This window comes from Oryzias latipes, chromosome 9 (assembly GCF_002234675.1).
Source record: "Oryzias latipes chromosome 9, ASM223467v1".
In the NCBI taxonomy this organism is placed as follows: Eukaryota; Metazoa; Chordata; class Actinopteri; order Beloniformes; family Adrianichthyidae; genus Oryzias; species Oryzias latipes.
The window spans coordinates 28,725,031-28,744,362 of NC_019867.2; the positions used below are offsets into that span (position 1 = coordinate 28,725,031).

A 19,332-nucleotide genomic window follows, 5' to 3' on the forward strand; every position below is an offset into this window, starting at 1 on the left:
AATAAGACGATCTTTTATCATTAATAATTTATTAATGATAAACATTTTTGTTGTAGCCTGAAGTCTTTGGAGCTCCAGGTGTTTTAACAGGACTGTGAAGCTCCTCCCCTCCCGTCTCTCAGACCACATGAAAGGATGAAGTCATTCGAGTCAAAGGGCTTCCTGCAGCCTTGGTTGAGTTGAATTCTCTCTGTGGTTTTTAATTAGTCAGATTTTGGTTGGATCCTAACACAGCTTTTTATATCCTGTTTGTTTTATTAAAAAAAGACAACCTTTACGGTTCAGGGAGCTTGTGTAAATCCAAACTTTGGTTCAGAAAAACCCTGTTCTGAGTCAGTCTTCTTCACAGACAGACATTTCAGCTCAAACAGAAGGTTTGAATGAGTCTGGTTTTGCTTTTTCTGCAGGGTCCGTCGAAGCCTCTGAGCAGGTTCTGATGGACCTCTGAAGTTTTTATGTGAGCTCGGGGAGGCGAGCCGCTCTGGCAGCCCTGCTGGCTTTTCAGTCATTTTCCTGGAGTGTTTTACACTCAGCTGTTTGCCGTCTGCTGTGGTTTGTGTGTGACGACCTCAGCCTTCAGTGACATCAGGCCGCAGGTCTCGGCTTCCTGTCTGCGGTTTCATTTCCTGCTGATTGTGTCTGTCGTGCACACACGCCTTGGGCTGTTGTGTGGAGATGTGTCCGTGATGCAAACAGACGACATTTTTATAAAACAAAAAAACATCCACACTCACTCTCATGAAAAATGTACTCAAACCTGAGATTTTAGCTGTGAAGCAACGTTCCAGATTGGCAACACCTTGGCAACGCGCGCTCAAGTGACCACTTTCAAAGAAAGTCGTTTAATGCGTTTTAGGTTTCTGGGTTCTAAACCTTTGGATTCACACGTCACTTCCCAAGTTTTTATGAGCTTTTTATGAGCGTTTTCAGCCTCTACGTGCAAAACATGCCTCAAAAGTCAATTCAGGACGAAGTTTGATAAATCAGAGACTCAAGTTTGTTAGTGACTAATTCATAAATCCATGGAAGTACCAACCGTTTGAAAATTTATCATGAAGGAGAAATGAATAATTGTGGTTTTCTTCTGGAATTCTATGACACCAAGTCTTTTATAAATGGGAATAGAGCTGGGACAGAAAAATCCTGGAGCAAGATGCACTAGATTTGCTCTGCTGCAACGTTTCCAACAAGACTTTTTTCCTGCTGCAGGTGGCAGACATGCGCTTCAAGGAAACAGTAGAAAACCAAAGAAGAAGAGGCCCCTCCCTGCTTGTCCAGTGTGAACACCATATCCCCGTTGTGAACGTAGCATAACTCCTGTTTGAACAGTTGCCCCCCACCTTTCTCCCCCTGCAGCTCCACTACATCCACAGTACTCCAGGAGGCTCCGGCTCCACCAACCCCCCCGTGGTGAGCACTGTGTACGGGTACATCGGGACGCCGCCGGCCCAGCGTCAGCTCTCCAGCCTGGTGTGGCGCCTGGGGCCCAGCATCTTCCTGGAGGAGGTTTTACCCGCCACCAGTGCTGCTGCCATTTATGAGCTGGGACCTAACTATGTAGGGAGCTTTCAGGCTGTCTACCTGCCATGTGAGTCCACCTCCGGACCCCCATCTGCCTGAGAGTCACGTGACCTGCTGTTCTTACGGTTCTGCCCCCCTCTGGTTCTGCCAGGTAAGGACTCCCGGGCAGAGCCCTCCCCAGCTACCCTCGTGGCTCTGGTCCCGGAGGAGAAGGTTTCCTTTAGTCTGTCTGCTCACTCCGTCTCCGCGCTCACTGTGGCCAAAATCCGAAAAGCCTACAACAAGCTGGACAGCAAGGCCGTTGCCAAGCAGGTCGGTTGTGCGGACGTTACCCGAATCCACGGTTTTCTTTTCCAGAGAAACTTAAAATGAACCCCTTTGCCTGTCTCTGTCCAGCTTGCTGTGTCGTCACATGAAAATGCGACTCCAGTGAAGCTGATCCACAACGCTGCGGGTCACCTCAATGGCCCGGCGCGGACCATCGGAGCCGCCGTCGTTGGCTATTTAGGTAAAACGGGTCAACTCCTAAAACTGCGCTTCCAGAGAGGCTTGTGGAGCGAAAACACACTCTCCTTTTTCCTTCAGGTGTCCGAGCCTTCGTGCCCAAACCTGTGGCCACCACCTTGCAGTATGTGGGCGGGGCTGCGGCCATTCTGGGCCTCGTCGCCATGGCGTCAGATGTGGAGGGACTGTACGCAGCTGTCAAAGCTTTGGTTTGTGTCGTGAAAAGCAATCCGCTGGCCAGTAAGGAGATGGAGCGCATCAAAGGCTACCAGGTGAGACACCTGTGCGTCGCAGGTGAAGACGTGATGAACCTTCAGGCTTCTGTCTGACCTACTCTCATCTCATCACCACAAAATCTCTCAATCTGAATAGGAAGATTTGTTTAATTTGTTAAAAACCCTACTTGGATCCTCTTTTGATCTATTTTCAACATGTTCTCAATTGTCTTAATTACGAGAATGCAGTTTTTAGGCAAAATCCAATAACCTGTTTTGTTTTCTAGGTCATAGATTCTGCAGAGCAGCTGAGAGCTCTCTGTTTACACTCTCTCCTGCTACCTTACCCCCAACATTAGCAGTGTAACTCTGTGGGAAATGAAGACGTTAAAAAAAGAATTGTTCTTCCGTTTCAGCGCATTAGCATCAGCTGTTATTATTCTGGTTTTAATCTCTGCTTTAAATAGGTTTTGCTTTTTATTCTTTTATGACTGTACAACGTTTTGTTCTCCCTGTGTACAACCATTTGGGCCTCCTTGGCAGATGGTGGAAGGTGCTTTTTAAAGAAATGACGATGATGATGGTGCGTGGGTCTATTGGTCTGCGAGTGGAAGCATCAGAATGGAGCAGAGCAGGGAGCTGGAGGCCCATCCAGCAGATTTTCTGTCACAAATTAAATCTTTTCTCTGCTCCTGATTCCCAATGACATGAATAGAGAAATACTCAGAAGTCAATTTTAATTAATTCTCTTTATTCATGTCCTCCATCATGAGAAAAAACATAAAAACACATTTTTGTTGCTAGAGTGGGTCTTTAGATTAAACAATTACTCCTGAGATGAACTTTTGGCTTAAGAATGACTGTTTGAAATGCTTTAAATGATCTCAAAACTGCTATTCTGAAGTTAAGTTATTAAAGACCCACTCCAATAAAAAAAAGGTGTTTTTGATGTTTGTAACATCATTTTTGTCATGATGCAGGACGTGTATAAAGAAAATCAGGATTCAAATTACATCTCAAAGTATTTCGTTCTGGTTTAAATCATTGTGAATCAGGAGCAGACGAAAAAATGCTGTTTGAAAAAGATCGTATTTATGATGTAGAAAACATGCTGGGCGGGCCACACGCTTCCTGCTCCGCTCCGTTCTGATGCATCCACTTTCAGACAAATAGATCCATGACCGTCTTTGTTTTCCTCGTCTGAGCTGGAATCTGGATCTAAACTGTACGGATGGATAACTCTGATATAAATTTGTTGCGCCGCTAATGTTAGGTTGATGTTGTGAGGGGCTTTAAGCTAGTGGGAGAGGGTGTAGACAAAGGGATGATGGGAAAGGAGCGCAGGCTGACTCCACACCAACAGTCCAGCCCACAACTTTCGGATGAACTTCTGCTGCTCTGCAGAAGCTATGATTTTAGAAAACAACACCGTTCTGTGGATTTTGCCTAAAAATACCATAATATCAATAAAAAAAAATGTTTTGACGATTGATCAAAAGATGACTGGAGTGGGACTTTAAGATGTTTTCCAAAAACAATTCAATACTAACCCACCACCTATGCAGTTTTTATGTCCTTATAAAAAGTGTTGAAACTCGTTTGACCAAAAATTAGATAAAATTGCCAAATATTTCAAATAGTTTGCTTTTTACACTGTAAACGGCTCTGCTGCAGTTTTCTACTTGTGATTAAAATGGAAACTCTCCAGTTGTTTACAAGTGTGTGTTTTCCCTCCAGCTGCTGGCCATGCTGCTGAAGAAGAAACGCTCGCTGCTCAACAGCCACATCCTCCACCTCACCTTCTCTCTGGTGGGAACGGTGGACAGCGGACACGAGACCTCCATCATCCCCAACTCCACGGCCTTTCAGGACCTGCTGTGTGACTTTGAGGTGATTTCCGGGTTTTCCATCAACCCCTCTTGAATTAGGCTGCTGTTTACCGGAGCCGCAGCTCCAGGTGCTGACCGGTGGTCACCAGCGTGTGCGTGAGGTTTGTGATGGTGCTCCTTGTCCTCCTCAGGTGTGGCTGCATGCTCCCTATGAGCTCCATCTGTCTCTGTTTGAGCATTTCATCGAGCTGCTGACTGAATCCAGGCAAGTCTCAAAAATTCAATTCAAATGCACGCAGGCCACCTTCATCAGAGTAACCATGTCTTCCTCTGCATCCAACAGTGAAGCGGCCAAGAACTGCAGACTGCTGCGGGACTTCCAGCTGGTTCCAAAGCTGCTGCTGACCCTGAGGGACACCTCACTGTCACAGCCCACAGTGGCTGCTATCAGCAATGTCCTCAGTCTGCTGCTGCAAGGCTTCCCCAACCCGTACGACCTGCTGCGGTGAGCGCCCCCCACTCCACACAGACCTGGTGTAACCATGCATCTAACCACGCATTAACCTGCTTTTGTTCCACCTCTCAGGTTTGGCCAGTTCCTCTCCTCCACTCTCCCCACATTCGCCGTCTGTGAGAAGTTCGTTGTCATGGAGATCAACAACGAGGAGAAGATTGACGCAGGTGACCACCTCTTCACAGCTGCTGTAAGAAACATCTCTTTTCCAGGGACTGATCGTCCTCTGAAACCTTTTCCCGCCTCTCCAGGGAATGACGACGACTTTGGCGGCCTCCTGTCTGCCAGCCTGATTCTGCTGAGGAATCGTCTGTTGGACAACCTGCTCCGCCTACTCTTCATCACAAAAGAGAAGTGCACAGTCAATGCGCAGTAAGCCTGAGCTCTTCTCAACCTCCCTTTTGTGATGTGAACGTTTGAGATCACAGCAGCAGATCCGTGGGAGGCGTCCTTCACATCTATTACATCCTGTGATTGGCTGCAGCCACCAGAAAAACCTTTGACTTCAGGACTGTGTTGGACTACCAAACATCTTTCCCAGCTATAGAGCACAGACAAAATCAGCAACTACACAAAAAGATGACCAGTCTTTGTGAAAATGGTTTCTAAAGGGAGCAAATTTCCAGTAGATTTTTTATGAAAAATCTGCTAATAGAATCATTTAGAATGTGCCTCCTGAGTGAATCGTTACCCGTCATTCTGTTTAATCAGGTCCAACAGGTTTATTGAAGGAAAAACTTGACAACAGTATTTTTGGAGGGCGTGTTTTTGTAGTGTTTGTGCTTGCAGACCTTCCTGATCAATTCAAAAATGAGTGTTTTAGCTGTTCTGGGTTGAAGACGCCTGAACCCAACAGGAATGGAGACTTCAGGAACCAAACTATGATAAATCCCAAAAAGTCAGGAAATAGGATGTTATTCCATTCTAGAGAAACACGTATGAATGACGTGTATCTAGCGCAAAATGAACTTAGTGGCTGTGTGACACGGCCTTTAGTCAGGGTTGACCCGCTGAAATATGGCGTTTCATGGCTGCCATTAACTGAAAGATAACTGAGCGATTGTATCCATGAACTGAGTGAAAAAACCATACAAGTGTGGAAGCGCAATGCTAACCGAGCGACCCCGCAGTTCACAACTGCACGGTTGCAATACCATCAGTGGGTGCGCTTTAGGAACGGCTCTCTACTGATGTTGTTCTGGTGAAGTTAGTACTGGAACCTGCTGGATGGGAAAAGTCCACCAGGTCGGGCGCCGTCATACTTCCTCTCTACGTCTGCAGGGCCTGCGAGGAGCTGGTGAGGACGCTCGGCTTTGACTGGCTGCTGATGTTCATGGAGGAACACCTCCACTCGAGCACCGTGACGGTGGCTCTGTGGATCCTGGTGGTGCTGCTGTCCAACCAGTCCATCCTGAACCGCTTCAAGGAGGGCCTGAGCGGGGGAGGCTGGCTGGACCACACCGACGCCGTCCTGACCAATAAGATCGGCACAGTTCTGGGTGAGTTGGACGCCGATGGGATTGGGCTGGGCTCGACATCATCTCAGTCTTTCTGGTAAATGTTTGAGGAGGGTTGATTGTGCCAATCCTCCCTCAGCTCTGGTAAGGGCGCCTGCAGGTTTATTGTAAACACTAAATGTAATGTGGCTCAGCAGACGCTTCTCCTCATTCTGGCAACGCTTTCCGCCGGAGTTGGCCGTCATTCAATAAACACAAAGCTGCTGAGTTTGTGCGACGCACAGCCAAGGGTTGGTCTTCTCATTTGTCTCCCTGCTGCAATCCCCCCATAGTCGCTACCTTCCTCCCTGTTTTTTGCCTTGAAGGCTCAGACACACTGCCTGTCGCAGTTTGCAGTTAAGTCAGGACAGTTTTCCTCGATTTTTCCGTCCCACTGGGCTCTTTAGAGAAATGTGGGGGCTGTGGGTGTGGTCAAAACCTTGTGAGATCACAAGACCTCTTGATGGAATCTGCACGCGGTGTTTTACTCTGAAAATCGAACAGATTTACTCAGCTTTTGCTCTCAGTCTGCTCAGCAGAGAGGGCATCAAAAACGTCTTTAATTAACAGCAGCTATGCTCCAAAAGAAGAATACCCAAATAAAAAAAGAAACGTTTCAGCCACATATTAACTCAAGAGTAAGAAAATACGTAGCAAAAGAAGTACTTTAGAACTGAGGAACAGTTGGGATATTTCTATACGGGGGGGGGCGTAAGCCTTTGGTCAGTGAGTCTGAGCAGAGCCACAGTTTTACTTCTGGCTCCAGTTTTAGGTTCCCAAATATGTTTTAAATTGGACCCCCCTCCCCTCACTCCCCCAGAATAGTGACATGATCTTTCAGAGAGTGAAGGAAACCCTCAGTGTTGGGTCAGCTGCCTGTAGACGCCTCAGCCGCAGGATCCTGTGACGCCCCATCGTCTTGGCACTGGAGTAAAACACTGTTTCATCCTCGTGTCCTCCTCTAACACCCTCTGCAGGCTTCAACGTGGGTCGCAGTGCCGGGGGCCGCTCCACCCTGCGAGAGATCAACAGGGACGCCTGTCACTTCCCGGGCTTCCCCGTCCTGCAGACTCTGCTGCCCAAACACACCAACGTGCCCGAGCTGTACTTCCTGTTGATGGCGCTCTTCCTGCAGCAGCCGGTCAACATGCTGCCGGACAGCCTGCAGGTACATGTCAGTACTCCTTCTGCTCTATCCGTGTTGTTCAGTCCTGACGTCAGCTCTGAAGTATTTCCCCGCCTTCTGCTGTCCACAGTCCCCAGTGGCGGCTTTTCCAATGTGGGCGGTCGCCCAGGGCACAATCTTGTAGGGGGCACCCAAAAAACATTGACAGTTTTTTTTCTCTGCAGTTTTGCTCGGCTGAACCGCCCATTTCCACGTAAAGTTAATGAAATTTGCACTAGAATCCTCCTATTATCGACTCAACATGCTGCTATAACGACAATATGGGGGGTGAGGGTGGGGGGCACCATCCAGTGTTTTGCCCAGGGCACCAAACTACCCAGGACCTCTGACAGTCCCCCACCCACCTAAATTAGCATTGTCCTTCATTAGACTTTCATGGTGGGGGTGTCATCCAGCACTATGCATTGGGATTTTGTTTCATTTAAATTAAACCAACAACACAGTTTTACTTTAATAAAATTGACATTTGTTAGTAGGGCTTTGGAGCAGGCCAATCCAGGCACACTGGAGCCCTCACCTGAAGGAACGTGTTGACACTATCAAACTTAAGGGAGCCTCGTGCAACACTGACACCTGGTGTTTAAAGTATTTATTGCAGCTTTCTGTTGCAAATGGCATTTTTGGTGTTTTTAACATGTTCTTTTGAGCCTTTTTCTGATGAGCCAGGACATACAAGAAGAAAATTAAGATTAAAATTGCATTTCGGAGTATTTTTCTATCGAAATAGCTGTGAATCAGGAGCAGACGAAAGCATGCAGTTTGAAAAAGAGCTTACTGATGACGTAGAAAATGCACTGGGTGGGTGGGCCACAACCTTTTTATGAACTACTGCTGCTCTGCAGAAACTATCTCCTAAAAGACAGCATGTTTTTTATTTTATTTTTTTTGCTTAAAAACGACATAATCATAATTGAAAGACCCATAACGCTTTTACAACAGATCTAAAAATGATCGGAGTGGGACTTTAACTTCAGAGCAGACGAGCGTCTCCACGTTGAATGTTGGTGTCTGTCTGTCAGTAAATGTGCATTTACACCAAAAAGTCTTATTTCCTAACTTTATGAAATCTATTTTATTTTATTTCTTTTCTTTTATATCTATAGTCTGACTGAAAAAGAGATTTTCTTTTGGATTTTTTCCCCTCAGTTTCTCATTTAGTATTTTTATTGTCAAAAAGGTTTTGTTGTTTAGAAATGACATAATAATGAAATTAATAATAATACATTTTATTTTAAGGCGCCTTTCAGAACACCCAAGGACACTGTACAAATTCAAAAGAAAACAAAATAAAATCACAACATGTTAAAAACAATACATAAGTTGAATACATTCATAAAATCGCACAGCAGATGAAAAATTGTGATCTGGAAAAGCAAATTTAAACAGATTGGGTTTTCAGTCTGGATTTAAAATGTAAAAGGAGTCAATGTTACAGAGGTCTGGGGGGAGAGAGTCCCAGAGTTGGGGAGCAGAGCGGCCCCATGGTGACCATGGTGGCCGGAGAGACGGAAAGCCGAAGGGAGAAAGACGAGCGGAGAGAGCGAGAGGGAGTGTTGCTATGGAGGAGATTCAAAATATACCGCAAGAGGGAGCCAGGTTATGGAGGACTTTGAATTGAAGTTTAAATGGAATCCTGAAAGCTACTGGAAGCCAGTACAGCTGCCAGAGAACGGGAGTGATGTGATGGAAGGAAGGAGTCCCGGTGATGATGGGGGCCGCTGAATTCTGGACCAACTGAAGTTTATTCAGAGTTTTCTTGGGAAGACCAGAGAGAAGGGCATTGCAATAGTCGAGGCGAGCAGTGACCAGACTATGAACTAAACTGGAAGTGGAGTGGACGGCGAGGGAGGGGGTGGAGACGACTAATATTGTGCAGATGAAAGTATGCAGGCCGACTAATGCTATTGATGTGAGATTGAAAGGATAACGTTCCTTCAAGGACGACACCCAGACATCACTCCTGTCACATCTTCATCTTGGACACATGCATCAAAATCACTAGTGCTCCAAACTTACCTAAATGTAGCATTTGAATTCAAGCAAAAACATAAGTCATTTTCATCTTTCATTGCAGGAATAAATTCAGGCGTCAAGGAGGTTTAAGTGTCGGAATCCGATGAATTTGCCATCTCAGAGTTTGTGTTTGTGTGTGTCCCTCAGTTTGACCTGGACTCCCTCTGGACTTTCATCTTCGGCATCCCAGCTTCGAGTGGAACGGTGGTGGGATCCATCCACAGCGTTTGCACCGAGGCAGCCTTCCTGCTCCTGGCCATGCTGCGCAGCATGCTCAACCTGGTGAGATGAGACGTCCAGCAGCTTTGCAGAGAAACGCTTTTCCGGCTGACTTTTAGTGTGGTTTTTGGTTAAAAACATAATTGAATAGGTCTGAGGGCTAGGAAAGGAGTTCTTATCTACCCTCTACTGTATCTGTGGCTCCATCTGAACAAAACAAATAATCTTTTATTTTCATGTTATTTTCCATACTTTAGTTTGGGTTTGGTTGAATAACTAGCTCACATGTCTTTAATTCAGCTGCACAAAGACGCACTCTTTATTCTCAGTCAGGTTACACGTTTTGATCCAAACCCAAGGAGAAGAAAAGATTTGATATCCTTTATTATTTGTAGAAAATAAAATATTTATGAGGAAAATTGATAACCAGGATTTGGAGGAAACATGGAGGAAGCTTGGACGAATAAGACTGCAGATATTTGATTTTAGGACAGGATATTCACCTCCTCTGTGGAAACCTGCTGTCAGATTTTGCATTTTTTTTAAATCTATGTGAATGTGTTTCTGCATAAACTCTTCAATCCTCACTGAGAGTCTGGAAATCTCCCATCAGACATTGTCTTCTCCAGGTTTTTTCCAGATCCTCCAAAAAAACAACAACCCTCAGTTTTACCAAAAATGGACTGAAAGTGTCGTCCAGCTTAAACTTTTCACATTTCTAAAGAAGTGACACAATTCAGGCAGACCTGCTTTAGAGCATTTTTACAGCCTAAACACATACAAGACCTGATCATTCATCCATGTTACTTTCACATTCACTTAAAGGTAAAAAACAAGAACATTTGATATGAAGGCCATGTCACACAGCCGCTGTTGTACATTTGCACATTTTCCATGCATGAAATCTTTCATGATAGATGCGTGATCTACGTAATCCAAGTGTTTCTTGCGTTGGTCATTCGTCGATGTGCGCAGATGCCTGTCAAGTGTTTCGGCCGACGGGTCTTCACGTTAATTCGGTTTTGAGCTTTTCAGTTGAGGATTATAGAGTTCACGCGCATTTTAGTTCATATGCAAATAGGACGTGGATCTTACGCAAAGAAGCATTCGCAAAGGTGGCTTTTCACGACCGTTCCATGTATGTCTGACAGACATTTCACACAAACCACAGATGTATAACATAAGTTTCACGTATACGCCGCATATATAAAGTACGAACTAGAAGGAGCTACATCTCCAGAAGAAACTGCAGGGTTGAACGCTGTATTGTTGAATGAAAATGAAACTTAATAATAATAATAATAATAATTGGCATTAAAAAAAATTAAATAACAAAAATTATCAAAGTTGACCATTAATAAAGTGAAAACAGCACAATAACAAAAAAGATATATTTTTTTGAAAAATGCCAACGCCGGGTATCGAACCAGCGCACCAAATACTCCCCAAGTATTTTAATAGAGGCAAAATTCTGAAATATCTTGAGGAGTTCAAGGATTTGAAGGAGCAAAAGCCAAAACTAGAAAAAGCTGAAAGAGCTGAATATTTTAATAATGGAATGGTTCAAACAGCTGAAAAAGAGAGGAGGTTCAGCACCAAAGATTGGCGGAAGATATAATAATAAAGAAAGAAAGAAAAACTGGAAAACAACAGGTTGACTGCTTTATAGCATTCAACCCGTTATGTCATTGACACGCACATTTATATGCAAGTATACATTGCATATGAACACAGCAATAATCACACACAGATCATGCATGACTGGCGGAGGGCCGGCTTCCCCTCCCGTGCGGCTCTTTTGTGCGGGGGGGTACAGGTTTTCGCGGGTCGTGGGAGGGGACTGAGTACGCCGGGCCATCTCGGTGGCAGTCGGCCTTGGCTGACGCCTATCAGCTGGTTTAGAACTGGTGCGGGCCGACCGACTGTTTAATTCAAACCAAGCGTGGCGAGGGCCTGCAGCAGGAGCTGACCATGGTGCTGACGCCACGTGATTTCTGCTCTGTGCTCCGAATGAAGAAATTCAGTGTAGCGTGGGATTACATGTTCTTAGTGTGGTTTTTTCTTACTTCTTCCGTGGTTTTAACGTAGTTCATTCGTGAAACATCTGTGAAAATTTCACATAAAGACCACAACTATTTCTCCCTTTTTCCAGGTGTTGTCATGTATGACTAATTTTCATCCGTGCAATATGCACAAAATGTACGTAGCTGCCGTTTGACACGGCCTGGATTCTCACGGTAGAATTTTTTTTGTCAGTTAAAAACATTAAGTAGCGGGAAAAGGGGTGTGAAAGAGAAGGGTAACGTGGCCACGCCCACATGGTTTATAGATGATGCTCGTTGACCACACCCACCGACTGCCCTGAGAGTTGGATCTGTGTTTTTGTGTGTGGGATTTCAGCCGTGGCAGTCGGAGGAGGAGGGCTCCTGGCTGCGGGAGTACCCGGTCACTCTCATGCAGTTCTTCAGATACCTGTACCACAACGTTCCAGACCTCAGCCCCATGTGGCACAGCGCGGAGTTCCTCTGTGCCCTGGCAGCCGCCGTCTTCCCCTTCAACATCAGGCCCTACTCTGAGATGGTAAGCTCCACCCACACACCCAAACTGTTGATTTACTAGATATAAATTCTTACAGCTGGGCTTTAGTCAGGAAAAACTCTGCCTCTTCTGGTGACGTGAGGGAACTGCAGTTCTGCAACATCACGTCTTTGGCCTGATACACGCCGGGCCGTCAGCCGCGCAGCACCGTTGCATTGCGTCCGTCTCACATCCGTATATTAGTTTGCATCGTCTGCATAGAATGATTAAAACATAACCTTAAATATCATGAACATAATAATAAAAAGGGGTAGTAAATTAAAAACGTATAAAATATTAATAATAGTCCCTATATAATTAAAAAAATGCATTGAGTAGAGAAAATAGATAAATTAACAAATAAATAAAGAATAAAAGAATTAAGCAATTATAAAAGTCAGATTAAAAAAGGTGAGCCTCTTCTTAAAAACCTCCACAGTCTCTGCACTTTAGATGCAAACATGACTGAAGCAATGGAAACGTTGTCATTGAATAATGAACGTTTTATTTTTTGCGTCAACGTAGCCCAACAAAGATGCTCTGCAGACGGCCCAGTGCGGGTCAGCCTGTATATGTTCTTTCATGAGTGTTTGAGCAGCAGCACTCAGAGGAGCAAAGCTGTTGGCTCATGCAGACTTTCTAAAATAGTCTCATTTGGACTTAAGAAAATCATCATTTCAAGAACGATTGCAGGGAAATACTTGCATGTTATTTGGGAAAACATATTGGATTAAAAAAGAAATTACCAAAAAAAAAGGAATCAGTATTACATCCACTGCTTAAAAGGAAGAAAAGGAAATAGAAATTTCCTCCATCAGAAAAAGTGGAAGATCCCATTTCTCAAAACCAGACCAGCTCTGTTATGCAGCTAAAGTCCAGCTGTCTGTCTCAGTGAGTAAAGACTAAAGAAAAGCAGCTCTAGTGCTGCTCTGGTTCTGAAAGCATCTCCAGTCTGTATTCGGGTCATCAGCTTCATAAAGTTCTCCCAAACCCGTGACCATCATCAGGTGAGCGATTTGGACGATGAAGCGGGGTCTCCCACGGAAGAATTCAAGGCCTTCGCTGGTGACTCTGGCATGAACCGCAGTCAGTCCGAGTACTGCAACGTTGGCTCCAAGACGTCGCTGACCAACCACCCGGCCAAGAAGTACGTCTTTGACTTCATGAGGGTCCTGATCATGGACAACCTCTGCACCACGCCAGCCAGCAAGCAGACGCCTATTGTGGACCTGCTACTGGAGGTACGGCCATGCGTCAGAAGCGGTGCTGATCTGGCTGCAGGTTCACGACTCGCCGTCCCACATGTGTGAGCTGCTCCTGTGGGTTTTCTGTGCAGGCCTCCCCGGAGCGCTCTACCAGAACTCAGCAGAAGGAGTTCCAGTCCAACATCCTTGACGGCGTCATGGAGCATCTTCTGGCTGCTGATGTGCTTTTAGGTCAGGACGGTTTCTGCAGCTTCATTCGCATGTAACCAAACGTAGCTCCTTCTCAGCTTCACTTTCTGGTTCAGCCACCATCTTCTTTGTCTTTGTGGGTTCATGCCAAATCCTTGATCCTCCTAACCTGCTGCACATCCTTCCATCTCTGTTTCTCAGAGTCACTTCTCCCTCCTTTATCCTCTTAAGCCTTTTTTTTTTTACCTTTGCCAACCCCACCTTGTGCCTTCTGCTCTCTCAGTCTTTCAGGGTTTCTTATCTCTCAACACTCTGTTGAATAAGAGAGAAAAAAGAACGAAGCTGCAGTTGGAGGGTCTTGAAAATGGAGTTTAGGACCTAATAAACGCTGCATTTTTTTAGTGCAGAGCAAAGGAATAAGACAGAAAAAAAGAGAAATGAACTGAGTCCAATGATAAAACTTGTTAGTTCTGTACTGAATGAGGAGCTGGGGTGTCAGTTTAAAGTGTCCTCATGTCGAGGAGAGTGTCTTCACCCGTCAATCAGCTCAGCTGTATTTATTGTAAAGACGGTGGGAAGACGTTGGCTGCCAACAGAGCTTCTGTGACGGATTCTGATACATTTAGAGTTGAAAAACTCAAAAATGTCTATGAACACATTTCACGACGCAATATATTTACCGTCCAAGTGTCTTCTCTACGTTTTAGCAGCAGCAAATGGACAGAAGTTTAGGAGCAGGAAGTGACCCCTTCGAACTGCATTGTTTAAAGCAATGTGGTTCTGAAATGTGGGAACCTTTGATGCACCTAAGGAAAAAGGTTTGTTGCACTGGTGGAACCAGTGTGAAAAGTCTTGTTTGTGCGATGCTTCGAGTTGTGCCCCTTCGTGGTTCCTGTTCCTCTTTTTTTTTTAAACCTGCTGGGTTAACCACCAGACCTTGTTGAAGAGCAGCTTCTTGCTGAACCCGAGCCAGTTTCCACAGATGTGCTGCAAGAAGAACCCTAACACGACGGGAGCTTCATGAATGCAACTCCGGAGCTCAGAGTTCCACCAAAAGCTCCATCCCTTCATCCTGAAGGCATTTAAGAAGGACGTTAACGTTCACATGTTTTGTCATTCAGTAAAAGCTTTTATGTCCTCAATACATTATCATGAGTTTCTCTAACATTTACCATTTTTTCGCAAGGAAGCTCTGGAGAAACACTCCACCTCTCCATAAGTCAGAGCTAATCAAAAGTCTATGAGCACATTCAGTCTGTGTGCAGCTTTGGGCTTGTTGGTCAACATCCAAGCAGAACTAATAGTTGAAGGCCCTCATAATCTAAGTTCTTCATCCTGGAGCCTCTGAAACCTTGTTTCTTTAGCAAGTAAACACCAAACTTCTGTGAAGTTGACCCCAGTAGGTCCAGATCTTGTTAAGGATTCTGCTCATAATCATTCCACAAATCCTAATCTGGACTCTCAGGCAAATGTTGGTGACGGAGGATGACGGCGCCCTCTCACCCTCTGCTACTCTGCCTCCAGGTGAGGACGCCTCCCTGCCTCTCAGCAGCGGCGGCAGCTACCAGATTCTGGTCAACAACGTCTTCTACTTCACCCAGCGAGTGGTGGACAAGCTGTGGCAGGGCATGTTCAACAAGGACTCCAAGCTGGTGGTGGACTTCATCGTGCAGCTCATAGGACAGGTAGCAGCAGCAGCATGAAATGCAAATGCTGGGAAAGAACCCACACTAAGCCCTCTGAGTCTCCAGTGCTGAATCAGAAACGCTTCTTTCCACCATAACACCTTTGTTTCAGTCACAAAGTTTGTCTAATCACAGAACCACAGCATAAACTAAAAGGTCAATTACAGATTTCTTCTTTCTACAGGTCTAAAAAAAACAACAACCTTCATCTTGTCATTGACAGGTGGATGATAAACCAATGCAAAGAGTGCATACTGCCACCTACTGTATGGAGTGGGTGTCTTAATTAGGATTATGTGGTTTTTAACCAAAATCCCACAACCTAAATGTTTTAAAAAGCCATATTTCATGTCGGAATCATGAAGCCATATTTTCATCGGAATCCTCTGTTTCCAAAATCTCCTCTACATGGGCGTAGCTGAGTAGCTCCGCCCCTGATCCCCCCCTTTCTGCAAGCTTTGTCTTGCATGAGTGAAGAGCTTGACACATGGGTGGGGGGGTGGGCACAAACAATCACGACTGACAGTCTCCATTCTCTAAGGTTTCACTTTGGTGAAACGGTGAAAAGTGACATCTTTGGCCCAAATGGACACTTTTGGAACAATGTGCAAAATGAATATGTGTATCAGACCCTGCTGCTTAATAAAATTACACACAAAAAGAAATTATATAAACCCATGAAAAATGCTTTGAATTACATTATAATTTAGTCCACATTGCAGCAGGAAGCAGCACTGGCTGTGTCTCAGAATGGATTTGATGCTAGCACATGCAGATGCTTGAAAAAAAAAAGGAAATGCTAAAAAGAAGGTGAATATTTCCACATACATTTCCAAAAACTGAAAAGCTGAACTTTTTTTTTTTTTACGGTTAGGCTGCGTTCTCACCGAACGCACTTTGAAGTTGAGTCAATGGTACAGACGGGGTCTGAGGTCCTGTGTTGCGATTTGAGCGTCGGGTGCGGCGCAAAGGTCTGGCAGCAGCGCAGCGCAGTTTGGCGTTCGAACCAAAGGCGGGTACACCCTGGACAGTCTGTCGCAGGGCCGGAACGTGCTGCGGGATGGGGAGTCAGCCTGCTCGGACCTCTGAACTTTTGTCTTATTTTCATCGAGGCAATAATTAAAAAGCTCCCTGATTTTATTCATGTTTTTAATTTTACCTTCTCTGGTGAATGCAGGACAGCAAGCATTCAAACTCGGTCAGACGAGAACACAAATGCAGAGAACACGTTTGGGACTTTAACTTTAATTTTAAACATGTGCGGCCAACAACAAAATCCCACCTTGGACGCATTTACAATACATGCAGGGAAATTAAGCATCTTCTCTTCTACCGTCCCCGAACTGATGGGGCGGATCAGGGAGCTGGTGCAATGCGCTACTGGGCCGCTGTGACATCACAACAGCTCATTCATTCAAACAGAGGCTCTTTGTGACTGTTTGATTGACAGCTAGTTCAAAGTACATGACAAGTACATGTCAAAAACTCATAAAACACGATTTTAATCAGACTTACTTTAAAGTAATTTTGCCAGAAGAAATGCTGCAATTTTCTCAAATTTTCACAATAAGAGTCGGGCTTAGTCTGAACATATTCTTTTTTGTATCTGAAGGATTGGCTGGAATTTTAGTGACTTTTTCTTTTTTTTCTCAAAGAGAATTTTACTTTTTTTTTCCCGGCCACATGTCCGATCACGGAGCTCCTCCGACTCCTTCTCCTCCTCCTCTTCCTCTTCCTCCAGGCTAAGAGGCGTTCTCAGGGACTCTCCCTCGACGCCATCTACCACTGTCTGAACCGGACCGTGCTCTACCAGCTCTGTCGACCCCACAAAACGGTCGCTCAGCAGGTGGCGCTGCTGGAGGCCCTGCGGGTCCTGACCGTGAACCGCAACCTGGTGCTTGGGCCGGGAAACCATGACCAGGACTTTGTGGCGTGCCTGGCTCACTGCTTCATCTGCCTCCACAGCGGCAGGTAAGGAACTGCAGATGTTACAGCTTTGAGAGCAGGCGGGATTCAAACCAGCAGACGTCCTGTCATATTTAATGAGTCAACTGCTTACTGCCTGTTGGAAGGCAGTCGTGCATTGAACGTGTCCAGTTTTGCTGCAGGTGCGTAGAGTTTCCACTTCCTTCGTTCAGATGGTGCATTCTGCCTTCACAGAGCCAGAATAGACCCAGATCATCACACTCCCCCCGCATGCTAGCCTCAGGGTTCTGAAGCAGCTTTGTGTTGTGTCTGCAGCAACGTGGAAGGCTTCGGCCTGGAGGCGGAGGCCCGCATGACCACGTGGCACGTCCCGATACTGGCGGAGAACGAACCAGATGCCGTGCAAAGCCATGACGTGAGCGAAGGTGAGACTCCGCCTCCTGTCACCTTACCACCTGCGTGTGTGCAAGGCGGGTGGATTCTTGAAAGTTTTAAACACGGAAAAACCTTTCGGGAGTGGCGTTCGGGCCACGATTTGTAACTGATGGTTCTGAACAAACCCAAAAGGAGGCACACGTAAATTGTATTAACATCATTTTTTTTTTTTTACAATTGAGATTATGCTATAAACATCAATCTTTTTCTGCAGTTTCACTTCTGCAGCTCTTACCAAGCATAAGTCATTAGTGAGACGCTGCACCACAGCTCGTGTCACCGAAGCCACGCCCACCCCGCTGCCTCAGAAGGAAACTGCTCTTTTGTGCAGGGCGCCAGCTGCTGCTGAAGGCCGTGAACCGCGTGTGGACGGAGCTCATGCACAGCAAGCGGCAGATGCTGGAGGACATCTTCAAGGTGTCTCTGCCCTGCAACGACCGGGGCCACGTGGACATCGCCACGGCCCGCTCCGCCCTGGAGGAGCACGCCCTGAAGAGCTGGCAGAACCACCTGGGTGAGCCTGCCGACAAAACAGCCACCTCAGTTCTGGGGTCGGATTTGAGTTTGCAATCTTTCAGAGAAATTCTTTAGTTTTGGTGCAAATCTTTCATGGAGTTGTTGTTGAAATGTTTTAAATCAGTGTAACCAGATTAGGACCAGCTCCCTCTCTGACTGGGTTCAGACCTGCTTTTGCTTAATGCCAACAGTTCCGCCCACATCTCAGAGGTGACTTTCAGTTTTTTTTTTTAATATTGGCTATAAACAGCATCAACCCCACTAAAAGACCACTGGCAATCCTTTGAAAATAGATCATTAGATGATCAGAGTGAGTCTTCTAGAGCTCAGAGGGAGCAAACTCAAGCAGAAGTCCTTTTTTTCTGGTTAAAATCAAATCAAAAGCTTATTTAATGACATTAAAATAGCCCAATAGCTTTGGGTTTTTTTTTTTCTTATTGACAGAAAGTCAGCAACTATTAGTGCTAGTATTTACATGTAGCCACAAGGGCGCTCAGGTCTGGGTCTCCCTGTGCCGGTCCCCAGCCCGGATACAGTTATATACAGGTTACAGGGTTGTGTCAGGAAGGGAAATCTCTGCCAAACCACCTGGGCGAATCAGTGGAGGCTGATTCGCTGTGGCGACCCCTGAAAGGATAAGCCGAAAGGTGAACAACATTTATTGATGATTCAGTCTTAGCTGGCACATCAGCAGAGGTCTGGAGTCTGATGGGAGTCCCAGCATTGTCTCACAACAACACACAACTGTCAACACACAGACTGCGATTTGAAAACGTCTCCCCTTCCTGTCTCTGCTGCTCAGCTCATGAGAAGAAGTGCATCAGCCGCGGGGAAGCCGTGGCTCCGGCCACCCAGTCCAAGCTGTCCAGAGTCAGCAGCGGCTTCGGCCTGTCCAAACTGACGGGCGTCAGGCGCAACAAGAAGGAGAACAGCCTGAACAAGAACAGCCCCTCCGCTCAGGTACGAGCCCCCCGGGTTCCCGACAGCTTTCAGGCACATCTGCAGACGCCTGCTCCTGCTCTCTTTTAGAAATCATCCTCTCATCTAAAACCTTTTGTTTTATTACCTTTCATTTGTTTGATCTCTTAAATGAAAAGAAGGAACCTCTTTAATTGACTTTCGATGAACTGCTGTAACTTCACCATGTAAAATATTTAAAAATGATGTTTCAAGGCTTTTTGAATTGGATTATTCTAGAATTTCTTTGACTGCAGACCTTGTTTAATGTTAAAAATGTAGTGAAATCATGAGACTGCCGTCCCTGATACTTTAGTTTGTGATGTATTTATTCTGTAATTATTT

General features: G+C 45.6%; 1 protein-coding gene across 7 annotated transcripts in view; it reads left to right on the forward strand.

Annotated features, from left to right (window-relative positions):
- The window catches only part of wdfy3 (WD repeat and FYVE domain containing 3), a 101,794-nt gene that overhangs the window by 59,128 nt on the left and 23,334 nt on the right, over positions 1–19,332 (forward strand). For 6 of the 7 annotated variants that reach the window (XM_023958796.1, XM_023958790.1, XM_023958791.1 and 3 more), the window contains 20 exons: positions 1,357–1,588; positions 1,673–1,833; positions 1,918–2,029; positions 2,107–2,297; positions 3,978–4,130; positions 4,261–4,334; positions 4,413–4,574; positions 4,656–4,750; positions 4,835–4,955; positions 5,865–6,082; positions 7,057–7,253; positions 9,426–9,560; positions 11,898–12,077; positions 13,082–13,315; positions 13,411–13,510; positions 14,993–15,153; positions 16,895–17,124; positions 17,395–17,504; positions 17,846–18,028; positions 18,833–18,990. In XM_023958796.1, coding sequence (XP_023814564.1) covers positions 1,357–1,588; positions 1,673–1,833; positions 1,918–2,029; positions 2,107–2,297; positions 3,978–4,130; positions 4,261–4,334; positions 4,413–4,574; positions 4,656–4,750; positions 4,835–4,955; positions 5,865–6,082; positions 7,057–7,253; positions 9,426–9,560; positions 11,898–12,077; positions 13,082–13,315; positions 13,411–13,510; positions 14,993–15,153; positions 16,895–17,124; positions 17,395–17,504; positions 17,846–18,028; positions 18,833–18,990 — 3,207 coding nt within the window. The remainder of the gene's footprint in view (positions 1–1,356; positions 1,589–1,672; positions 1,834–1,917; positions 2,030–2,106; positions 2,298–3,977; positions 4,131–4,260; positions 4,335–4,412; positions 4,575–4,655; positions 4,751–4,834; positions 4,956–5,864; positions 6,083–7,056; positions 7,254–9,425; positions 9,561–11,897; positions 12,078–13,081; positions 13,316–13,410; positions 13,511–14,992; positions 15,154–16,894; positions 17,125–17,394; positions 17,505–17,845; positions 18,029–18,832; positions 18,991–19,332) is intronic. The other variant, XM_023958792.1, reaches the window with a different exon arrangement.